The sequence below is a fragment of the Bos javanicus genome, chromosome 3 (assembly GCF_032452875.1).
Source record: "Bos javanicus breed banteng chromosome 3, ARS-OSU_banteng_1.0, whole genome shotgun sequence".
Classification (NCBI taxonomy): domain Eukaryota; kingdom Metazoa; phylum Chordata; class Mammalia; order Artiodactyla; family Bovidae; genus Bos; species Bos javanicus.
The window spans coordinates 35,293,971-35,317,575 of NC_083870.1; the positions used below are offsets into that span (position 1 = coordinate 35,293,971).

At 36.9% G+C, this 23,605-nt stretch overlaps 1 protein-coding gene and 1 pseudogene across 2 annotated transcripts in view; one reads left to right on the forward strand and one right to left on the reverse strand.

The window, feature by feature from the left end:
* The window catches only part of LOC133244189 (mitochondrial adenyl nucleotide antiporter SLC25A24-like), a 92,953-nt gene that overhangs the window by 36,232 nt on the left and 33,116 nt on the right, over nt 1-23,605 (forward strand). For both annotated transcript variants that reach the window (XM_061411003.1, XM_061411004.1), the window contains exons 4-5: nt 4,501-4,612; nt 15,902-16,060. In XM_061411003.1, coding sequence (XP_061266987.1) covers nt 4,501-4,612; nt 15,902-16,060 — 271 coding nt within the window. The remainder of the gene's footprint in view (nt 1-4,500; nt 4,613-15,901; nt 16,061-23,605) is intronic.
* On the reverse strand, nt 17,179-18,015 carry LOC133244190 (small ribosomal subunit protein eS6-like; annotated as a pseudogene).

Below are 23,605 nucleotides of genomic sequence, written 5' to 3' on the forward strand. Positions count from 1 at the left end.
CAATTTGTAGACCTCCATTTCTTTGAGATCAGTTACTGAAAAGTCAGAGATCTGTTCAAGAAAATTAGAGATACCATGGGAACATTTCATGCAAAGATGGGCTCAATAAAGGACAGAAATGGTATGGACCTAACAGAAGCAGAAGATATTAAGAAGAGATGGCAAACACACAGAAGAACTGTACCAAAAAGATCTTCACGACCAAGATAATCACAATGGTGTGATCACTGACCTAGAGCCAGACATCCTGGAATGTGAAGTCAAGTGAACCTTAGAAAGCATCACTACAAACAAAGCTAGTAGAGGTGATGGAATTCCAGTGGAGCTATTTCAAATCCTAAAAGATGATGCTGTGAGAGTGCTGCACTCAATATGCCAGCAAATTTGGAAAACTCAGCAGTGGCCACAGGACTGGAAAAGGTTGATTTTCATTCCAATCCCAAAGAAAGGCAATGCCAAAGAATGCTCAAACTACTGCACAATTGCACTCATCTCACATGCTAGTAAAGTAATGCTCAAAATTCTCCAAGCCAGGCTTCAGCAATATGTGAACCATGAACTTCCTGATGTTCAAGCTGGTTTTAGAAAAGGCAGAGGAACCAGAGATCAAATTGCCAACATTCGCTGGATCATGGAAAAAGTAAGAGAGTTCCAGAAAAACATCTATTTCTGCTTTATTGACTATTCCAAAGCCTTTGACTGTGTGGATCACAATCAACTGTGGAAAATTCTGAAAGAGATGGGCATACCAGACCACCTGACCTGCCTCTTGAGAAACCTATATGCAGGTCAGGAAGCAACAGTTAGAACTGGACATAGAACAACAGACTGGTTCCAAATAGGAAAAGGAGTACATCAAGGCCGTATATTGTCACCCTGTTTATTTAACTTATATGCAGAGTACATCATGAGAAACGCTGGACTGGAAGAAACACAAGCTGGAATCAAGATTCCCTGGAGAAATATCAGTAACCTCAGATATGCAGATGACACCACCCTTATGGAAGAAAGTGAAGAGGAACTCAAAAGCCTCTTGATGAAAGTGAAAGTGGAGAGTGAAAAAGTTGGCTTAAAGCTCAACATTCAGAAAATGAAGATCATGGCATCTGGTCCCATCACTTCATGGGAAATAGATGGGGAAACAGTGGAAACAGTGTCAGACTTTATTTTTCTGGGCTGCAAAATCACTATAGATGGTGACTGCAGCCATGAAATTAAAAGATGCTTACTCCTTGGAAGGAAAGTTATGACCAACCTAGATAGCATATTCAAAAGCAGAGACATTGCTTTGCCAACAAAGGTTCGTCTAGTCAAGGCTATGGTTTTTCCTGTGGTCATGTATGGATGTGAGAGTTGGACTGTGAAGAAAGCTGAGCACCGAAAAGTTGATGCTTTTTAACTGTGATGCTGGAGAAGACTCTTACAAATCCCTTGGACTGCAAGGAGATCCAACCAGTCCATTCTGAAGGAGATCAGCCCTGGGATTTCTTTGGAAGGAATGATGCTAAAGCTGAAACTCCAGTACTTTGGCCACCTCATGCGAAGAGTTGATTCATTGGAAAAGACTCTGATGCTGGGAGGGATTGGGGGCAGGAGGAGAAGGTGACAACAGAGGATGAGATGGCTGGATGGCATCACCAACTCGATGGACGTGAGTTTGAGTGAACTCTGGGAGTTGGTGATGGACAGGGAGGCCTGGCGTTCTGCAATTCATGGGGTCTAAAGAGTCAGACACAACTGAGCGACTTAACTGAACTGAACTGGAAAGTATTGTGTTCTTTTGTCAGTCTCATGTTTTATTGATTTTTCATGTTTCTTGTATCCTTGAATTGACATATACACATTTGATGAAGTCTGAAGTCTTTCAGACTTTCCAGAGTGGTTTTGGTGGGGAAAGACCTTCACTTGTGGGTAGGTACAAGGGTGCCAAGTGGGGGGTTTGTGGCTGTTCTGATTCTGTGAAAAGCCCAGTGACATAATTTCTGTGCAACTCTGTCAGCTGACTTTGGCATCAGTGAAGATTACCAGGATCCTCAATGGCCAAGTCTGTAGAGGTCTGTAAAGTGATGAGGACTGTTCGAGTCTTTGATGCACAAGTCGTCTGGAAACCTCTTGATCTCCTTGTCTCCAGTGGAGCTGTCCTAGCCAAGGGGATAAGTCATGGTGCTGGATCCAGCTTGTAGGGTCCCCTGTGATGGTAGTGCACAGCTACTGATGTGCGGGTACCTGTGGAACAGCCTTTGAGCCAGGGTCTGGAGCACAGATGCTCATGGATTGACAGTAGTTCCAAGGTTCAGCATGCTGGCTAGTTCTCCCTGGCAGTGCCTTCAATATCTGTGGTGCAACCATGCATGGAGAAGCCACAGAGCTGGGGATTGAAGTGCAGGCTCTTGTACAGTGACTGTGGCTCGGGGGTCCAAGGCACTAACTAGCCTGTAGTCACAGTGGCTCTGGTGTTTGAGATGTAGGTGTGAACCAAGAAGCCACAGAGCAGGGGTTTGAACACATGTGTACTAGAGCAGCCGTGCTGCTGGGGCCTGAAATGTGGGTGCGTGGGGGAGTAGCCAGGGCTCAGGGATTATGGCGGCCACAGGCCTGGTCCCAGGATGGTGCAATAGAGGCTCCCTCTGGTGAGGGTGCACAGCATCTTCATCTCCATTGCGTCCATGGCAGCAACATCTGTTGTTTACTTTGGCGGCAAAAGCTGCCAGTGTTCTCTCTGGAGCAGGCTCTGGAGTCTGCACCGATGCCACTTCAGGTTCCTTCACTGTGAAAGCTGTGGGGAATCTATGGCTGTTGTGGGGCCTGTTGAAGTCCTCAGTGGCAAAGGCTGCTGGGGCCCTCCATAGAGCAGGCTGCTGGAGACCATGATGACACCTGCCACTTGCTGGATGTCAACCCTCACCCTTCTTTGTTTCTTGCCATCTCCACACATATCAGCTAAGTGAGCCTCATCAGGGATTGTTTCTGTGTGATCATTCTCCACTTTTTTTTTTTTTACTCCGTCATGTTGTTATAGTTTCTTAATTGGATTCTTGAACCCTCTCAGGGATCTTCTCATTTCTGGGTCGCTGTCTAACTATAGTTTTCTTGTTGGGGGAGGAATAGTACCTTCTGCTCTGCTATCTTACTGAGGTTGCTAACATCTCCTTTTGTTTAAGAAAAAAGAATGGCAAAGGCAAAACTCATTACAAAACTTAAAAGAAGCATTTTATAACTATTAGAGATTTAATTCACTTGGAATATATAACAATTCTAAATATGTATGGATCTAAAAACGTAGCCTCAAATTTATGAAGCAAGATGAAACAATGATTGTAGTAAGAAAGTTTATTGCACATTTCTCAGTAATAGTACAAGCACACAGGAAAATATCAGTAAAAATAGAAGATTTCAATAATACCACTGGGAAATCCCATGGATAGAGAAGCATGGTGGGCTACAGTCTAGGGGTCACAAGAGTTGGACATGACTTGGTGACTAAACCACCACCACCAACACCATCAATCTTTACCTAACAAGTATAACTAGAATATTGCATTCAAAAGCTGCAGGGTATGCATTATTTTAAGGACCCATAGAAAATTCACAAGAATTGACCATATTGTGGGTCATAAAGGAAATGTGAAAAACTAAATAGAATTTGAATCATGTAGAATATGTTCTCTAACCTTCATACAATTAAACAAGAAGTAAGGTTATTTACAATAAAACATTTTTGAAAGGATTGACAGGATAGCTTGATTTTAGGTTATTTTAGAATTGAGTTAAAAGAGATGGTCAGGGGAAAACTACTACCAGAGAGAGTCAAAAGGTATAAGGTTAAACTTCAGTCCATTTTATTCATTTATTTATTCATTCAACATTGAGTACTTAGTGCCAAAGATGTAGAAGTGACTTAGAAATTGTCTTTCCTTTTGAAAGATCATAGGCAAGTATGAGAGAAACACATACAAGTTAATAATTAAAAAGAAATACAGAATAAATTCCATTAGAGGAATATTCTACAAAATATCTGGATCAGCATACACTGAAACTATTAAAGTTATCAAAAACAATGAAAATCTGAGAAACTTTCATAGCCAAGAAAGTCTTAAGGAGGTGTAATGACCAAATGGCTTGTGGTATCTCAGGTGGGACCCTAAAACAAAAAAAAGGAACTAAAGCCTGAACTTTAGTTAATAATAATAATATATCAATATTGGTTTATTAATTGTAACAAATAGATCATAATAATATGAGATGTTACCATTAGGGGAAACTGGATGTGGGGATATGTGGGAACTCTCAGTACTATCTTAATAAATTGTACAATGGATCTCGATAAATACTCTCTAAGATTTTCTGAAAGTCTTAAACTATTCCAAAAAATAAACTTTTATTAAAGATAGGAAAATTGATGAAGCCCAAAGAAGTGGCTTCTACAATAAATATGTAGGAAGTGTTTAATTAATTTTTATAATGTTGCTAACTTTGTTATAAATATTTTTTTAATTTCAGCATTGATAGAGATGGAACAATGACAGTAGATTGGGATGAATGGAAGAACTACTTCTTGCTTCATCCTGCAAAAAATATCGATGAAATTGCTCATTTCTGGAAGCGTTCTTCTGTAAGATTACTTTGTATTTTGCTCTATTTTTATTTTGCCATAAATGTCATATCTCTTATGATCACATAATCTCTTTAGATCTCACTGTCTAAAGTAACAGTACTCTTAGCAAGAAGTGTGCAAACATGGCTATCACAATAACTTTGTTTGCTAAAAGCTAGAACTTAATATAGATATCCATCTGCTGAAAAGGCCCACTTTGTGTTGAGAATAAATGACTCTTATACAGTTAATTGTCCTAGAAAAGTGGAAAAATAGTACACCCTTCTTTTTTTCACAGATACAGTGTACTCAATTAGGCCTTCTGTCATAGAAAATGTAAAGATTAAGATTCAAAATTTTAGAATCAGAAAGAATCAGCTACATAATCTGTCTGCCATTTTAATATAAGTACTTGATTAAGAGTTGTGAGGAACAAATGAGATTTAGTAATAAGCTTTTTTTCTTTTTTAGATCTCAGGTACAGGGAGTTATGTGCTTAGTCACTTAGTCATGTCCAACTCTATGCAACCCCATGGACTGTAGCCTGCCAGGCTCCTCAGACCCAGGGGATTCTCCAGGCAAGAATAGTGGAGTGGGATGCCTTTTCCCCCTTCAGGGCATCTTCCCAACCCAGGGATCAAACCCAGGTCTCCTGCATTGCAGGAGGATTCTTTACCATCTGAGCCACCTGGGAAGCCCACAGGGAGTTAAGTCAGTCATTTTTCAGGGCATAATATTTGCATCTACCATTGTAATTTTATGCCTCCTTTTCATGTACATTTTGGGGAAGACTAAGAGCATAATCTTTGATGTCAGATTGCCAAGGTTTAAACCCCACATCTGCCGCCCACTAGCTATATAATCCCTCTGTGCCTCAATTTCCTTATTTATATATTGGGGATAATAATGGTTAGAGTTTTGAGAATTAAATTAGTACATTAGTATATTTAGAAAAGAGTTCAACAGGTAATATATGTGTTCAAAATGTTATTTATTGTGATAGGCATTTTTCCATTTGTATTCTTGAATCTATATTCTTAAAAATTATACAATGTTTCATGTATGTTTTAAATTTACATAGATAGTATTGTGCTAAAGTTCACATCTTATTTCTTGTTTTATTTACTTGTTATGATTTTAAGACATTATTATTGTTATGTGTTCATCTAGTTTATTACTTCTAACTATGACATAGTACACATTGAATACATTTTCCTTATCCATTCTCCTAGTAAGAGATTGCACATATAAGTGATAACATACAGTATTTGCCTTTCTTTTTCTGACTTATTTCACAAAGCGTAATGCCCTCAGGGTTCATCCATGTTGCTGCAAATGACATTATTTCCTTCTTTTTTTATGGCTGAGTAATATTTTATTGTATTATATATATATAATACAATAATATATATTACATATATGATTTTATATATGTATATATCTCCCACATTTTCTTTATGCATTCCTCTGTCAATAGACATTTTAGTTGCTTCCATGTCTTGACTGTTGTGAAAAATGATATAGTGAATATCTTTTCAAAGTATGATTTTTGTCCAGGTATATGGCCAGGAGTGGGGTTGCCAGATCATACATAAGCTCTATTTTTAGTTTTTAAAGGAACCTCCTTAGTGGCTGTACCAATTTACATTCCAGCCAACAGTATAGAAGAGTTCCCTTTTCTCCACACCCTCTCCACCATTTATTGTTTGTAGATGTTTTAATGATGACCATTCTAACCAAGTGTGAGGTGAAACTACCTCATTGTAGTTTTGATTTGCATTTCTATAATAATTAGCGATATTATCTTTTCATGTGCTTTTTGGCCATCTGTGTGTCTTCTTTAGAGAAATGTCTATTTAGACCTATGTCCATTTTTTTGGGGGGTGGGGACGAGCATGAGCTCATGAGCTGCATCAACAGCTGCATGAGCTGTTCATATATTTTGGAGATTAATCCCTTATCAGTTGCATCGTTTGCAAATATTTTCTCCCATTCTGTGGATTATCTTTTCATTTTGCTGTGCAAGTTTTTAAGTTTAATTAGGTCCCATTTTATTTTTGTTCTTATTTTCAGTAGTCTAAGAGGTGGATCAGGAGAGATATTGCTGCAATTTATATCAGAGAGTGTTCTGCCTGTTTTTCTCTAAGATTTTATAGTATCCAGGCTTCCATTTTGAGTTTATTTTTGTGTATGTTGTTCTGAGTTCATTCTTTTATATATATCTGTCTAGTTTTCCCCTTGTTGAAGAGACTGTCTTTTCTCCATTTTATATTCTTTCCTCGTTTGTCATAGATTGGTTGACCGGAGGTGCATGGCTTTATCTCTGGACTTTCCATCCTGTTCCATTGATCTGTATTTCTGTTTTTGTACCAGCACCATACTGTTTTGATGACCATAGCCTTGTAGTATAGTTTGAGTCAAGGAGCCTGATTCCCCCAGCTCTGTTTTACTCTCTCTAGAGTGCTTTGGCTATTTGGGGTCTTTTGTGTTATCATACAAATTAAAAAGATTTTTGTTCAATTCTGTGAAAAATACCTCTGGGGATTTGATAGAGATTGCACTGAATCTGTAGATTGCTTTGGGTAGTATAATCATTTTGACAATATTTATTCTTCCAGCCCAAGACCATGGTTTTCTCTCTGTTTTTGTCAACTTTGATTTATTTCATCAGCATCTTATAGTTTTCAGACTACATGTCTTTTTTGCCTCTTTACGTAGATGTATTCCTAGATATTTTATTCTTTTTGATGTGATGTAACATGGGATTGTTTTCTTAATTTCTCTTTCTGATCTTTTGTTGCTAGTGTATAGGAATTCAACTTTTTTTATCCAGCAACTTTACCAAATTTATTGATGAGCTCTAGTAATTTTCTGGCAGCGTCTTTAGGATTTTCTACATGTAGTATCATGTCATTTGCAAACAGTGTCAGTTTAACTTCTTATTTTCTAATTTGGATTCCTTTTATTTCATTTTCCTTTCTGATTGCCATGGATAGGACATCCAAAACTCTGTTGAATAAAAGTGGGTGAGAATGGATATTCTTGTCCTGCTCTTGATCTTAGAGGAAATGCTTTCAGTTTTTCACTGCTGAGAATGATGTTAGCTGTGGGTTTGTTGTTTGTGGTCTTTATTATGTTGAAGTTTGTTTTCTCTATTCCCACTTTCTGGAGAGTTTTTATCATAAATAGGTGTTGAGTTTTGTCAAGAGCTTTTTCTGCATCTATGACATTATCATATATTTTTTATTTTCAATTTGTTAATGTAGTGTATCACATTGATTGATTTGTATATATGGAAGAATCCTTGCATCCCTGGGGTATATTCCACTTGATCATGGTATATAGTTTTTTTAATGTGGTGTTTAATTCAATTTTCTAATATCTTTTTAAGAATTTTTTGTGAGTATATTCTTCACTGATATTGACCTTTAATTTTCTTTTTTTGTGTGTGGTATCTTTATCTGGTTTTAGTATCAGGGTGATGGTGGCCTCATAGAATGAATTTGGGAGTGTTTCTTCCTCTGCAGTTTTTGGAAATTGTTTCAGAAGGATAGGTGTTAACTCGTCTCCAAATGTTTGATGGAATTCACCTGTGAAGCCATTTAGTTCTGAACTTTTGTTAGTTGGAAGTTTTTAAATCATATTTTCCATTTCAATACTTGTGATTGGTCTATTTGTATTTTCTGTTTCTTCCTGATTCAGTCTTGCCAGTTTGTACTTGTCTAAGAATTTGTCCATTTTTTCTAGGTTGTCCACTTTATTAGCATATAGTTGCTTGTAGTAGTCTCTTATAATCCTTTGTATTTCTGTGGTGTCATTTGAAACTTCTCTTTTTTCATTTCTAATTTTATTAACGAACCCTTTCCCCTTTTTTCTTGCTGAATCTGGCTAAAGGTTTATCAATGTTGTTTATCTTTTCAAAGTACTAGCTTTTAGTTTTAGGTTGGGTTGTTCATTTGAGAGTTTTCTTTTTTCCCAAGGTAAGATTGTTCTGCTATAAACTTCCTTCTTAGAACTGCCTTTGCTGTGTCCCATGGGTTTTGGGTTCTGAGGGTTTCATTGTCATTTGTCTCTAGGTATTTTTTAAATTTCTTCTTCAATTTCTTCAGTGATCTATTGATTGTTTAGTAACATATTGTTTAGCCTCCATGTGTTTGTGTTTTTTACAGTTTTTTCTTGTAATTAATTTCTAATCTCATAGCATTGCAGTCAGAAAAAAGGCTTGAAATGATTTCAGTTTTCTTAAATTTACCAAGGCTTGATTTGTGGCTCAACATGTGATCTACCTGGAGAATGTTCCATGTGCACATTAGAAGAAAGTGTATTCTGCTGCTTTTAGATGGGATGGTCTATAAATATAAATTAAGTTCATCTGGTCTAACCTATCATTTAAGGCTTGTGTGTCCTTACTGATTTTCTGTCTGAATGATCTGTCCATTGGTCTCTTATGTTTTCTTCTGGTTAGTTTTACAGTTTCAGATCTTATATTTTAAGTCTTTAATCCATTTTGAATTAATTTTTGTGAGTAATGTAAGATAGTGGTCCAATTTCATTCTGCTGCATGTGGTTAGCCAGTTTTCCTGACAGTTAGGAGACTATACTTTCCTTATTGAGTGTTCTTGTCAAATATTAGCTGATAAGAAAGGATTGTAAATCTTTACAAAAATGATTTATAAATCATTTATTTATAAATAAATTTCTGGGCTCTTGACTCTGTTCCATTGATTTATATATTTGTATTTATGCTAATACTGTATGTTTTGATTGCTATAGTTTTGTTGTATAGTTTGAAATCCATAAATGTGATGCCTTCAGCTTTGTTCTTTTGTATCAAGATTTATTTGGCTATTTGAGGTCTTTTGAGGGTCCATACTATTGGATTGCACCTCACAGACCTGAAAGCCTTGTACTTGTCTAGCCTTGAGACAAGAGAAAGAGCCTGGGGTCAGCAACAGAGACATCAATGGTTTAATGGATAGAGGGATTTACACAGCTAAAGCAAGGTCCTGGAGCAATATCCTACTATGTGCAGCACTTGGTAGGCAGAAGATGGTGGTAGTCTTTGCTCCTGGGATGAGGGTTATCAGTTACAGTGGGAATTGACATCAGGTTGGGTTATGGATTACCAGGGAAACTAGCAGAAGGACACACCCTCACCACCCCTTTGATAGTCTATTAGGGTGGAGATATTCTGATCTAAAGATTAGAACAATCTTTGAGTGGGCGAGGGTAAGTATATAAGAAAGTCTGTCATGTGAATAGGGTGTAGATGAAGCAGGCACTGGTCAAGCAGGGTGTGTACAGAGAGCAGGAGATCAAGCCATCTTGGGTGGCCTAATCACACATATACACGTTTTAGGACTTTATTTTTTCTGATTCTTTGAAAAATGCCATTGGAATTTTTCTAAGAATTGCACTGAGTCTACAGATGTCTTTGGGTCATATGGGTATTTTAACAGTACTAATTCTTCCAATCCATGAGCTTGTCATATCTTTTCATTTATTTATGTATTCTTTAATTCTTACATCAATGTCTTACAGTTTTTGATTGTCTTTTACCTCTTTGGTTAACTTTACTTTTAAGTATTTTATTGATGCTATTATGAATGGAATTTTCTAAATTTCCATTTTAGATATTTATTGTTAGTAAATAGAAATTCAACTGATTCTTGAATGCTGATTGTATATCTTGCAACTTTACTTATTTCATTGACTAGTTCTAACGGTTTTTTTGGTGGAGTCTTTAGGGTTTGTTTTTTTTAAGTAATATAAAATCATGTTATTCCAAACAGGGACAATTTTACTTTCTTTCCAGTTTGTAAGCTTTTTGTTTCTTTCACTTGCTTAATTGTTGTGGCTAAAACTTTCACTACTATGTTGATCAGGAGTGGTGAGAGTGGTCACCATCATCTTGTTCCTGATTTTAAGGAAAAGCTTAAAACTTTTCATCACTGAGTATGATTAATGTACAACTTTTTTATGTTGAGGTACATTTATTCTACACCCAATTTTTTTGAGTTTTTTTTTAATTGTAAGGACTTTTTAATCGTGAAGCATCAGCTACAAACAAAGCTAGTGGAGGTAATGGAATTCCAGCTGAGCTATTTCAAATCCTAAAAGATGATGTTCTTAAAGCACTACATTCAATATGCCAGCAAATTGAGAAAACTCAGCAGTGACCATAGTGACCTGTAAAAGGTCAGTTTTCATTCCAATTCCAAAGAAGGGAAATGCCAAAGAACATTCAAACTACCGCACAACTGCACTCATTTCACATGCTACCAAGGTAATGCTCAAAATCCTCCAAGCTACGCTTCAATAGTAGGTGAACCAAGAACGTCTAGATGTACAAGCTAGATTTAGAAAAGACAGAGGAACCAGAGGTCAAATTCCCAACATCTGCTGGATCATAGAAAAAGCTAGAGAATTCCAGAAAAATGTCTACTTCTGCTTTGTTGACTATGCTAAAGCCTTTGACTGTGTGGATTACAACAAACTGGAAAATTCTTAAAGAGTTGGGAATACCAGATCATCTTAACCTGCCTCTTGAGAAACCTGTATGCAAGTCAAGAAGCAACAGTTAGAACCAGATGTGGAACAACGAACTGATTCCAAATTGGGAAAGGAGTATGCCAAGGCTGTGTATCATCAACCTGCTTATTTATGCAGAGTACATCATGCAAAATGCCGGGATGGATGAAGCACAAGCTGGAATCAAGATTGCTGGGAGAAATATCAATAACCTCAGATATGCAGATGACACCACCCTAATGGCAGAAAGCAAAGAGGAACTAAAGAGCCTCTTGATGAAGGTGAAAGAAGAGAGTGAAAAAGCTGGCTTAAAACTCAACATTCAGAAAACTAAGATCATGGCATCCAGTCCCATTACTGCATGACAAATAGATGGGGAAACAATGGAAACAGTGACAGATTTTATTTCCTTGGGCTCCAAAATCACTGCAGATAGTGACTTTAGCCATGAAATTAAAAAACACTTGCTCCTTGGAAGAAAAGCTATGGTAAACCTAGACAGCATATTAAAAAGCAAAGACATTATTGCAATAAAAGTCCATCTAGTCAAAGCCATGGTTTTTCCAATAGTCATATATGAATGTGAGAGCTGGACCGTAAAGAAAGCTGAGCACCAAAGAATTGATGCTTTTGAACTGTGATGTTGGAGAAGACTCTTGAGAGTCCCTTGAACAGCAAGGAGATCAAACCAGTCAATCCTAAAGGAAATCAGTCCTGAATATTCATTGGAATGACTGATGCTGAAGCTGAAGCTGTAATACTTTGCACCTGATGTGAAGAGCCAACTAATTGGAAAAGACCCTGATGCTGGGAAGGACTGAAAGCTGGAGAAGAAGGGGTTGACAGAGGATGAGGTGGTTGGATGGCATCACTGACTCAATGGACATGAATTTGAGTAAACTCCCAGAAGATGGTGAAGGACAGGGAAGCCTAACATGCTGCAGTCCTTGGGGTTGCAAAGAGCTGGATATGACTGAGCAACTGAACAACAACAAATCATAAAGGATACTGAATTTTGTCAAGTGCTTTTGTGCATCTATTAAGACGATCTAATTGTTATCCTTTATTCTGTTAATATAATGTGTCATATTTATTGATTTGTGTATGCTTAAACATCCTTGCATTCCAGAGATAAATCCCATTTAATGGGAGTATGGGAGAAGGAAATGGTAACCCACTCCAATGTTCTTGCCTGGAAAATCCCAGGGACGGTGGAGCCTGGTGGGCTGCCATCTATGGCGTCACACAGAGTCAGACACGACTGAAGTGACTTAACAGCAGCAGCAATTGGAGTATGTGATCTTTTTAATATACTGTTGAATTCTTTTTGAACTACAATAATGAACAAATGTGCATTTGCTTAGAATGCCACCTCTACAAAACTTATGCTTCAGCAGATTATCAGCAGAGGTGTTGGTCTCAGGGCCCACTCACCTCTCCATCTTCTCCAAAATTACATGATTTACCAGGTTTATCATTCGTTATTACATTAAGTTAATTAACAAACCACAAATTTAGAATAGCCTCTGACACAAAATAAGGACTTGACAACCAGAATGTGTTATTATTTGTCACTATAATACCATTACCTTAATATATTACAAACTATACAATTTGATGGAAGGTAAAGAAAGACCCTGGGTCTTTACCACTAGTGCCACCTGGGAAGCCCTTGTTAAGTAGTTGGGAAGATCCTTTGGAGGAGGGCATGGTAACCCACTCCAGTATCTTGCTTGGAGAATTCCATGGACAGAGGAGCCTGGCGGGCTACAGTCCATAGGGTTGCAAAGAGTCCGACACGACTGAAGCCACTTAGCACACACCTAACTACTTAATAGTATCTATTTGTTTTATAATACCATGGGCAAAGAGATGCTTTCTGAAATTTCCTGGATGCCTCAAAATTCTGAGTTATAGCACTGGAATAAGCCAGTGAAGTAGAGTGTGTTATTTGTTATCAATATGTTTTGCTCCTCTCTCCTTTGGACCCATCTGCAAAGGATTTCTCCCTGGCCCCCTCTCTATAGCATAAATCTTCCTACCTCATTGATGTCAGTTTTGTGGTGTGATATACTTGAAAACTTCCCATGCCAAGTGCTGTACCTGGGCATTGGATTGGATTCCTCTCATTTACTCTCATTTACTTTACTCCTGTTATTGTTCCCTCTCTCTTGCAACATCAGTATGAGAGATAAGAAACTATAGCAACAACATCCCAAAGACAGTGACTTAAATAAGATAGAAATCTATTTCTTATTCATGTAATAGTAAGGCTTGCTTATAGGGTACCTCTGTTTCACGAAAGCCTTGAGAAATCCACTGGTTCTTTCTGTTCTCCAAGATGTTGTCCTCATGTGCATAGTTGAAGCTGGGTCATTGCTTCATTTTTAAGGATGTGAAGTGGAGGTTGTACATATTTACTCTGTTCATAACTAACTGGCCAAAATCTAGACTAGTGTCTACACAAGCTCCTAGGGAAGTGTGGAAATGTGGTTTCTATTTGAGTGGCCATTTACTCAGGCAAAATGCAGAACGTGGATGTGACTGGGTTGTCACAAAACAAAAAAGGGGGATAGAGTCTGTTGAGCAGTAGTCTCAGTCACAATCAATTTTTGCATCTCTGTTGTATCATTCCCATAAGCGTACAAAAACACTACAATTTCTCCCATTTAAAAATACACCCTTGACCATGCCCCCTCTTCTAGTGACTGCCCATATCACTGCATTCTTTCAATGAAGCTGTTTTCTAAAGTGTCTATTTAAACTGTCATCACATCATCCATTTCTATTTTTCTTTTTTGTTATTTCACAAAACCAAGCCTTCTGTCACAATTCAGTGCCTTTGTCTGAAAGTAAGAGTTGGTCTGGCAGTAACACATGCCAAATGGTACGGAAGTCAGTGTAGACGTTCTTTTTGTTTTTATAAAATTCTTTGTTATTGTGACATAAACAGCACAAATACAAAAAAGCATAAATAACATAAGTACAATTAGAAATTGTATCATTAACCCTAATGTACTCACTACCAAGTTAAGAAATCGGCATTCTCCTTACTTTAAAACCTTTGTGTCCTCCCCAGTCATATGCCTCTTCTTCCACCAAGAGTTAACCAATATACTGAATTTTCTGTAAACCATTTTTCTCCTTTTTCTTTATACTTTTAGCACCAAGTATGTATGTATAAGCAACATATTATTTGATTTTGCCTATTTTTGAACTGTATATGATATTTTAACATTCTACTTATTTACATTAAACTATGTTGATGTTTGTAACTGTATTCTATTCTTTTTCTCTCATATAGTATACCAGTGTATGAATACATACATACATATATATATATATATTTATCTATCAGTTTCACAATTGTTGAACATTTGTGTCATTTCTAGATTTTTTCCATTATAAATAATGATGCAATAAGCTTTCTTGTCTTTTCAAATGAGTCAGCTCTTCGCATCAGGTGGCCAAAGTATTGGAGTTTCAGCTTCAACATCAGTCCTTCCAATGAACACCCAGGACTGATCTCCTTTAGGATGGACTGATTGGATCTCCTTGTAGTCCAAGGGACACTCAAGAGTCTTCTCCAACACCACAGTTCAAAAGCATCAGTTCTTTCGATGAATATTCAGGACTAGAGGGCAGAAACTGATTTATGCACCATTACATTTCTCATATGTAGCCCAGGGCCGTGGAGTTTAATTCACTAATTCAACCACCACTTAGGGAACACTGTTATCTCCCCTGACCAAGGTGCTAGGTTTATTGATGCACAAGAGAGACCAGTTTGATGCTTTTATTAGGCTTACCTTCTAGAGGAAAAAGCACTCAATAGAAATGAACCAATTAAGATTGTGCTACATATTAGGGAGGAAGCCATGGAAAGAGCCAAGGAGAAATGTTCTAGGCAGGGGGAAAATAACAAAGGCACTGAGGTGAGATGGTGCTTGGAAAGAGGGTGCTCAATGAATGAATAAATGAAGATCGGAAAACTAAGAAGCAGAGAAAAGACTTGTTCGCTATGATTGCCTGGAAAATCCCATGGACAGAGGAGCCTGGCGGGCTTTAGTCCATGGGATTGCAAAGAGTAGGACACGACTGAGTGACTAACACACACACACACTATGATTGACAAGTAATGGAACCTAGCTCCAATTTGGCCCTTTTCCTACTGAACCACACTGCCCAACATTTAGCAAAAATGTGTAGTCTTAGCAAAATCATGTATAATAACTGAAAATTAAGTGAAATGCAAAACTTGTTAGAATTCAGATTTTTAAAAAGAAAACTGACATTTGAAGTCAGTGTAAATAATAGAGAAAGAAATGAAAACATATAAAATGCTACTCTTGAATTTTGACTCAGGTTAAGTTTTGTAATCTGAGAGAACTTGAAATAAAATAGAGAAAAAAATTTTAAGCATTTATTCCTTATTTACTGTGTGGTAGACACTATGTTGCATAACTAGGACATGATCCCTGCATGGAGTGTTTAGGTTTTTCATGGAAGAGATTAGTCTAATATTTGAGAATTCTCTAAATAGCTTGAGAATTTAAAACTAAAACCTCCTGTTGAGATATTACATTAAATCAATACATGAATGTGCTATTAGAAATTATTTGGTCTAGTACAAGTGCTAAGAATATTGTCAATCTTCATTAACAGGAGGTGAGATATGAAAAATAATCTTTGGGTTTTTGGTCTTTGTACAGAGTTATCCTTTTACTTATCAAGTGTTTTCACTTGACCGTCTAATTCTGTTTTACATTTTATCAGATGATTGACATAGGGGAGAGCATAGCTATTCCAGATGACATTACTGAACAGGAAAAACGTTCTGGAAATTGGTGGAAGCGCTTGGTGGCAGGAGGGATAGCCGGTGGAGTTGCAAGGACGTGCACGGCACCTTTTGACCGCTTGAAGGTCATGATGCAGGTAGTTTGCACTTTAGCCCTTAAGCATTAAAGTAACTTGAAAAAAGTCTTGATAATTTTCAAAAGAAATGTTTTGGCACATTTCATACTTCTCCCTGAAGTTTTACATTTTTTCTGAAAACATAAATTTTCTTATTTTCAATATTAAAAGATGCCTTAATTTTCTTTCAGATGCTTTTAAAATTAATTTTTTATTTGAAATAATAATAGAACCACTCTTAGAAATTTTTTCTCAGGATTATAACTGAATCTATGAATGAAGTGTTAAGACATACAATTAGTCTAACTTATTAGGTGTCTCGAGTCCCTGAAACCTAACATAATAGCGTGGTTCTAATCTACTTAAGTACTAATAATATTTCTAAGAATTTGAAAATAAGTTACTAGGAGTGTGTTACTGACTAATATCTGTTTAGAGGTAATAATATTTAATTTTATTTACTGATTAATAGATTGTCAACAGTAGTTATAAAATAATGCATGTTTAATTTTAATCTGTTAAGTATCAATTAAAAGTTAATATTTGCTGAGCTTCCCTGGAAGTCCAGTGGTTAAGATTCCCTACTTCCAATTTGGGGGTGTGGGTTTGACCCCTGGTTGGGGAACTAGGATCCCACATGCCCTGTGGCCAAAAAAAATTATTTTTAAATTTAATATTTGCTGAATACTTTCTTTACAATGATACAAAATTAATAATACACAATCTCAGTAAGTAAGTGTTAGTCACTCAGTTGTGTCCAACTCTTTGCAGTCCCATGGATTATACCCACCAGGCTCCTCTGTCCATGGAATTCTCCAGGCAAGAATACTGGAGTGGGTTGACATGTCCTTCTCCAGGAGATCTTCCCGACCCTGGGATCAAATCTGCATCTCCTGCATTGCTGGTGGATTTTTTACTGTCTGAGCCACTAGGGAAGCCCAATTCACAATCTAGTAAATTTAAATTTATAATTAAATTTACATACCTGGGTATTTTATTGTCTTTTTTTGGTAACATAGGTGATATTTGATAATGGATTATGAATAGTATTTTTTGGTGCTATATGATTTTGTTTGTTTGTGACTCAGAAAATCTTATTTGGGGGGATTTTCTTGGTGGCCCAGGGATTAAGACTCTGCACTTCCAGTGCAGGGTGTGTGGGTTTAACTCTTGGTTGGAGTAGGACCCCACATGCCACATGGCCAAAAAAAAAGAAAGAGTAAAAAATTTTTGACTAACTCAGAATTAAAGATAGGGGCCCTCAGGGAGGACAGCCTCCATCTCTGGGCAGTCTGTTCCTGTTTTTCTTTGGCTTGCTTCATTCTCTTGGTCAAAAGTTCATAATATTCTTGTTGCCTCTTCCTTATTTTCCTTAGTATGCTATTTCTTCAGAGTATTATGCCAGTATCTGTGTTGAAGGGCACATGGAGCAACAAAATACTGAATCTTGTGTACTGTGGTCCTGGGTTTCATACCTTCTTTGTTCAGGGGATTTCTGACAACATACTGGTGAACATCATCTTCTTTAGTGACTGAAAAGTTTGCGGATTTGGCTGTTTTTTTTTTTTTTGCGGGGGGGCAGGGGGAGGGGTGCATGTGTCCCAGGCAGTGAGGCACAGTAGAATTAGGAATATCTCATTTTTGCAATAACCAAGTTGAGAACACTCACATTGGCATTCAGAGTGCAACTCTGAACAGATTTCATTTCCTTTCTCCATTTCTCTTTGGTCTATAACAGAATTGCTTCTTCCTCAGTAGTGGTGGACATGGCTGTGGGTCAAGCCACCGTGCTTAATGGAGAAACCTTGTTTGTCATTCCCACCACTGATTTGGCCCACATAACCCTCCCATTCTCCCAGAGCATCGGCAGCAACTTCTATGTCTATATGCTTCCCTCAAAAGGTAGGACATTTGTGTTCATCATTCACGTTAGTGGATGTGCAACCAGTGGCTGGGAAGGAAATGTTCAGCTTCATCTGGAGGCAGCTGATCACTTCCAAGATACTATGAAAATAAGCTGAATAGTTATAATTGTACACTGTGAGTTAACTGGCATAAGACAGTAAGGCAAATAACCTATCATTCTTCTGTATGTTTGATTCCATATGTAACCTATATTGTATCCTGTCAGGTGACTAAATTCAGTTAGCTTTTAGAAAAGAGCAGAAATTAAAAGTTCTCTTTTGCAGGTAGAAATAGAAGACCTGGCTTCCTCAGCGACCAGGCCTGGTAGAAAATTTAAAAATGAGGTGGAAAGGAAAAATATGTGGATACCATACAGAACTACATAGAAACAGAGACATATAAGGAGATGAAAAAATGGGAAAGGGACTCGGAAAATAAAGAGAATAAATATATATTTTAAGTGCCCATTGTTAATATGCTTGGTGCTGGATTAAAAGCATATTTTCTTATACTTCAGAACCTAACAGAAATGTAGACAACAAATCTATATGCTGATGGTGCTGCTGAAAAATAATAATTATAACAGGAGTACTTGCTATGTGTCCAGATAGATGGGTATTGTGGAGCTACAGAGTAGGAATTTTCTCCTAGGGCATAAAAATAGGTGAGTGGATTAGGGAGAATGAAAAAGTATAAACAGTAGGGGTATTTCCAGAAAGTGAAAAAAGAGAAAGATTTAAGGGGGCTGGATATATAGGAGGGGGAAGAGGATGGGAGATTGAACAAAAGAGAAGGAAAATAGAGAAGAAAATAAGTGAGAAAAAAGAGAAGCTATGATAGATGAAAAATGGGTTAGAAACGGAAGAGAAGAGTAATCTAATGAGAGGCAAGAGGAGGCAAGACGCTGCCCTTTTTGTGCCACTCTGGCTTGGGTCTCATGGCTTTCATTCATACATGTATTTGACAAGGAGATGGGTTCACTAGAACTTGTCTCCTTTATTGATAGAGGTATTTCTCTGTGAGCTTCACACAACTGGAAAAGAACACTGTGAACAAAAGAACGACGTGTGTTGTATGGTGAGTAGTTTACTGTAGTTTAAAAGCAGGTCTCTTGTAGAGTCAGAGAGCCCGAGGTTTTAATTCTGGCTTTGCTACTTACTTTACAGCTGGGAAAGTCATTTGATCTCTTTTAATTGGGTCTATAAAATGAGAATTATGATGCCAGGGTTATTGTAAGAATTAAAAAAAAATTTATAAAGTGCTTTGCATTATACGTGTTATTGTAGTCAGTGCTTAAAATATGAGAGCCATCATTTTTGTGGAGAAATAACATGAAGAAATAGTACTGTTACTATTTTAGCAAAACCACATTCAACTTTCTATAGTCACTTGTTTGGTCTTTTAAAAATTGTATTTTTAAAATAAAGTGAGTATATGCTTACTAAGGGATATTTGGAAAGTAAAAAAGTAGAAAGTAGAAAAATTATCTTTCTCACCATCCAAAATGATCATTTAAAAAAATTTTTTAATATAAATGTATTTATTTTAATTGGAGGTTAATTACTTGACAATATTGTATTGGTTTTGCCATACATCAACATGAATCCGCCACAGGTATACATGTGTTCCCCATCCTGAACCCCCCTCCCTCCTCCCTCCCTATAACATCCCTCTGGGTCATCCCAGTACACCAGCCCCAAGCATCCTGTATCCTGCATCGAACCTGGACTGGTGATTCGTTTCTTATATGATATTATACATGTTTCAATGCCATTCTCCCAAATCATCCCACCCTCACCCTCTCCCTCTCCCACAGAGTCCAAAAGACTGTTCTATATATCTGTGTCTCTTTTGCTGTCTCGCATACAGGGTTATTGTTACCATCTTTCTAATTTTCGCATACAGGGTTATTGTTACCATCTTTCTAAATTCCATATATGTGTTAGTATACTGTATTGGTGTTTTTCTTTCTGGCTTCACTCTGTATAATAGGCTCCAGTTTCATCCACCTCATTAGAACTGATTCAAATGTGTTCTTTTTAACGGCTGAGTAATACTCCATTGTGTATATGTACCACAGCTTTCTTATCCATTCATCTGCTGATGGACATCTAGGTTGCTTCCATGTCCTGGCTATTATAAACAGTGTTGCGATGAACATTGGGGTACACATATATCTTTCAATTCTGATTTCTTGATGTTTATGCCCAGTAGTGTGATTACTGGGTCATATGGCAGTTCTATTTCCAGTTTTTTAAAGAATCTCCATTCTGTTTTCCATAGTGGTGTACTAGTTTGCACTCCCACCAACAGTGCAAGAGGGTTGTCTTTTCTCTACACCCTCTCCAGGATTTATTGCTTGTAGACTTTTAGATAGGAGCCATTCTGACTGACATGAAATGGTACCTCATTGTGGTTTTGATTTGCATTTCTCTGATAATGAGTGATGTTGAGCGTCCTTTCATGTGTTTGTTAGTCATCTGTATGTCTTCTTTGGAGAAGTGTTTAGTTCTTTGGCCCATTTTTTGGTTGGGTCATTTATTTTTCTGAAACTGAGCTGCAGGAGTTGCTTGTATATTTTTGAGATTAGTTCTTTGTCAGTTGCTTCATTTGCTATTATTTTCTCCCATTCTGAAGGCTGTCTTTTCACCTTGCTTATAGTTTCCTTTGTTGTGCAGAAGCTTTTAATTTTGATTAGGTCCCATTTGTTTATTTTTGCTTTTATTTCCAATATTCTGGGAGGTGGGTCATAGAGAATCCTGCTGTGATTTATGTCAGAAAGTGTTTTGCCTATGTTTTCCTCTAGGAATTTTATAGTTTCTGGTCTTATATTTAGATCTTTAATCCATTTTGAGTTTATTTTTGTATATGGTGTTAGAAAGTGTTCTAGTGTTCTTTTGCAAGTGGTTGACCAGTTTTCCCAGCACCACGTGTGAAAGAGATTGTCTTTTCTCCATTGTATATTCTTGCCTCCTTTGTCAAAAATCCATAGGTGCGTGGATTTATCTCTGGGCTTTCTATTTTGTTCCATTGATCTATATTTCTGTCTTTGTGCCAGTACCATACTGTCTTGATGACTGTGGCTTTGTAGTAGAGCCTGAAGTCAGGCAGGTTGATTCCTCCAGTTCCATTCTTCTTTCTCAAGATTGCTTTGGCTATTCAAGGTTTTTTTGTATTTCCATGCAAATTGTGAAATTATTTGTTCTTGCTCTGTGAAAAATACCCTTGGTAGCTTGATAGAGATTGCATTGAATCTATAGATTGCTTTGGGTAGTATACTCATTTTCACTATATTGATTCTTCCAATCCATGAACATGGTATATTTCTCCATCTATTACTGTCCTCTTTGATTTCTTTCACCAGTGTTTTATAGTTTTCTATATATAGGTCTTTTGTTTCTTTAGGTAGATATATTCCTAAGTATTTTATTTTCATCGCAATGGTGAATGGAATTGTTTCCTTAATTTCTCTGTTTTCTCATTATTAGTGTATAGGAATGCAAGGGATTTCTGTGTGTTGATTTTATATCCTGCCACTTTACTTTATTCATTGATTAGCTCTAGTAATTTTCTGGTGGAGTCTTTAGGGTTTTCCATGTAGAGGATCATGTCATCTGCAAACAGTGAGAGTTTTACTTCTTCTTTTCCAATTTGGATTCCTTTTATTTCTTTTTCTGCTCTGATTGCTGTGGCCAAAACTTCCAAAACTATGTTGAATAGTAGTGGTGAGAGTGGGCACCCTTGTGTTGTCCTGACTTTAGGGGAAATGCTTTCAATTTTTCACCATTGAGGATAATGTTTGCTGTGGGTTTGTCATATATAGCTTTTATTATGTTGAGGTATGTTCCTTCTATTCCTGCTTTCTGGAGATTTTTTTAATCATAAATGAATGTTGAATTTTGTCAAAGGCTTTCTCTACATCTATTGAGATAATTGTATGGCTTTTATTTTTCAATTTGTTAATATGGTGTATTACATTGATTGATTTGCGGATATTGAAGAATCCTTGCATTCCTGGGATAAAGCCCACTTAGTCATGATGTATGATCTTTTTAATGTGTCGTTGGATTCTGATTGCTAGAATTTTGTTAAGGATTTTTGCATCTATGTTCATCAGTGATATTGGCCTGTAATTTTCTTTTTTTCTGGCATCTTTGTCAGGTTTTGGTATTAGGGTGATGGTGGCCTCATAGAATGAGTTTGGAAGTTTACCTTCCTCTGCAATTTTCTGGAAGAGTTTGAGTAAGATAGGTGTTAGCTCTTCTCTAAATTTTTGGTAGAATTCAGCTGTGAAGCCGTCTGGACCTGGGCTTTTGTTTGCTGGAAGATTTCTGATTACAGTTTCGATTTCCATGCTTGTGATGGGTCTGTTAAGATTTTCTATTTCTTCGTGGTTCAGTTTTGGAAAGTTTTACTTTTCTAAGAATTTGTTCATTTCTTCCACGCTGTCCATTTTATTGGCATATAATTGCTGATAGTAGTCTCTTATGATCCTTTGTATTTCTGTGTTGTCTGTTGTGATCTCTCCATTTTCTTTTCTAATTTTATTGATTTAATTTTCTCCCTTTGTTTCCTGATGAGTCTGGCTAATGGTTTGTCAATTTTATTTATCCTCTCAAAGAACCAGCTTTTGGCTTTGTTGGTTTTTGCTATGGTCTCTTTTGTTTGTTTTGCATTTATTTCTGCCCTAATTTTTAAGATTTCTTTCCTTCTACTAACCCTGGGGTTCTTCATTTCTTCCTTTTCTAGTTGCTTTAGGTGTAGAGTTAGGTTATTTATTTGACTTTTTTCTTGTTTCTTGAGGTATGCCTGTATTACTATGAACCTTCCCCTTAGCACTGCTTTTACAGTGTCCCACAGGTTTTGGGTTATTGTGTTTTCATTTTCATTCATTTCTATGCATATTTTGATTTCTTTTTTGATTTTTTTCTGTCATTTGTTGGTTATTCAGCAGTGTATTGTTCAGCCTCCATATGTTGGAATTTTAAATAGTTTTTTTCCTGTAATTGAGATCTAATCTTACTGCATTGTGGTCAGAAAAGATAATTGGAATATTTCAATTTTTTTGAATTTACCAAGGCTAGATTTATGGCCCAGGATGTGATCTATCCTGGAGAAGGTTCCATGTGCACTTGAGCAAAAGGTGAAATTCATTGTTTTGGGGTGAAATGTCCTATAGATATCAATTAGGTCTAACTGGTCTATTGTATCATTTAAAGTTTATGTTTCCTTGTTAATTTTCTGTTTAGTTGTTCTATCCATAGGTGTGAGTGGGGTATTAAAGTCTCCCACTATTATTGTGTTATTGTAATTTCCCCTTTCATGCTTGTTAGCATTTGCCTTACATATTGTGGTGCTCCTATATTGGGTGCATATATATTTATAATTGTTATATCTTCTTCTTGGATTGATCCTTTGATCATTATGTAGTGTCCTTCTGTGTCTCTTTTCACAGCCTTTATTTAAGGTCTATTTTATCTGATATGAGTATTGCTAATCCTGCTTTCTTTTGGTCTCCATTTTCATGAAATATGTTTTTCCAGCCCTTCACTTTCAGTCTGTATGTGTCCCTTGTTTTGAGGTGAGTCTCTTGTAGACAACATATATAGGGGTCTTGTTTTTGTATCCATTCAGCCAGTCTTCGTCTTTTGGTTGGGGCAT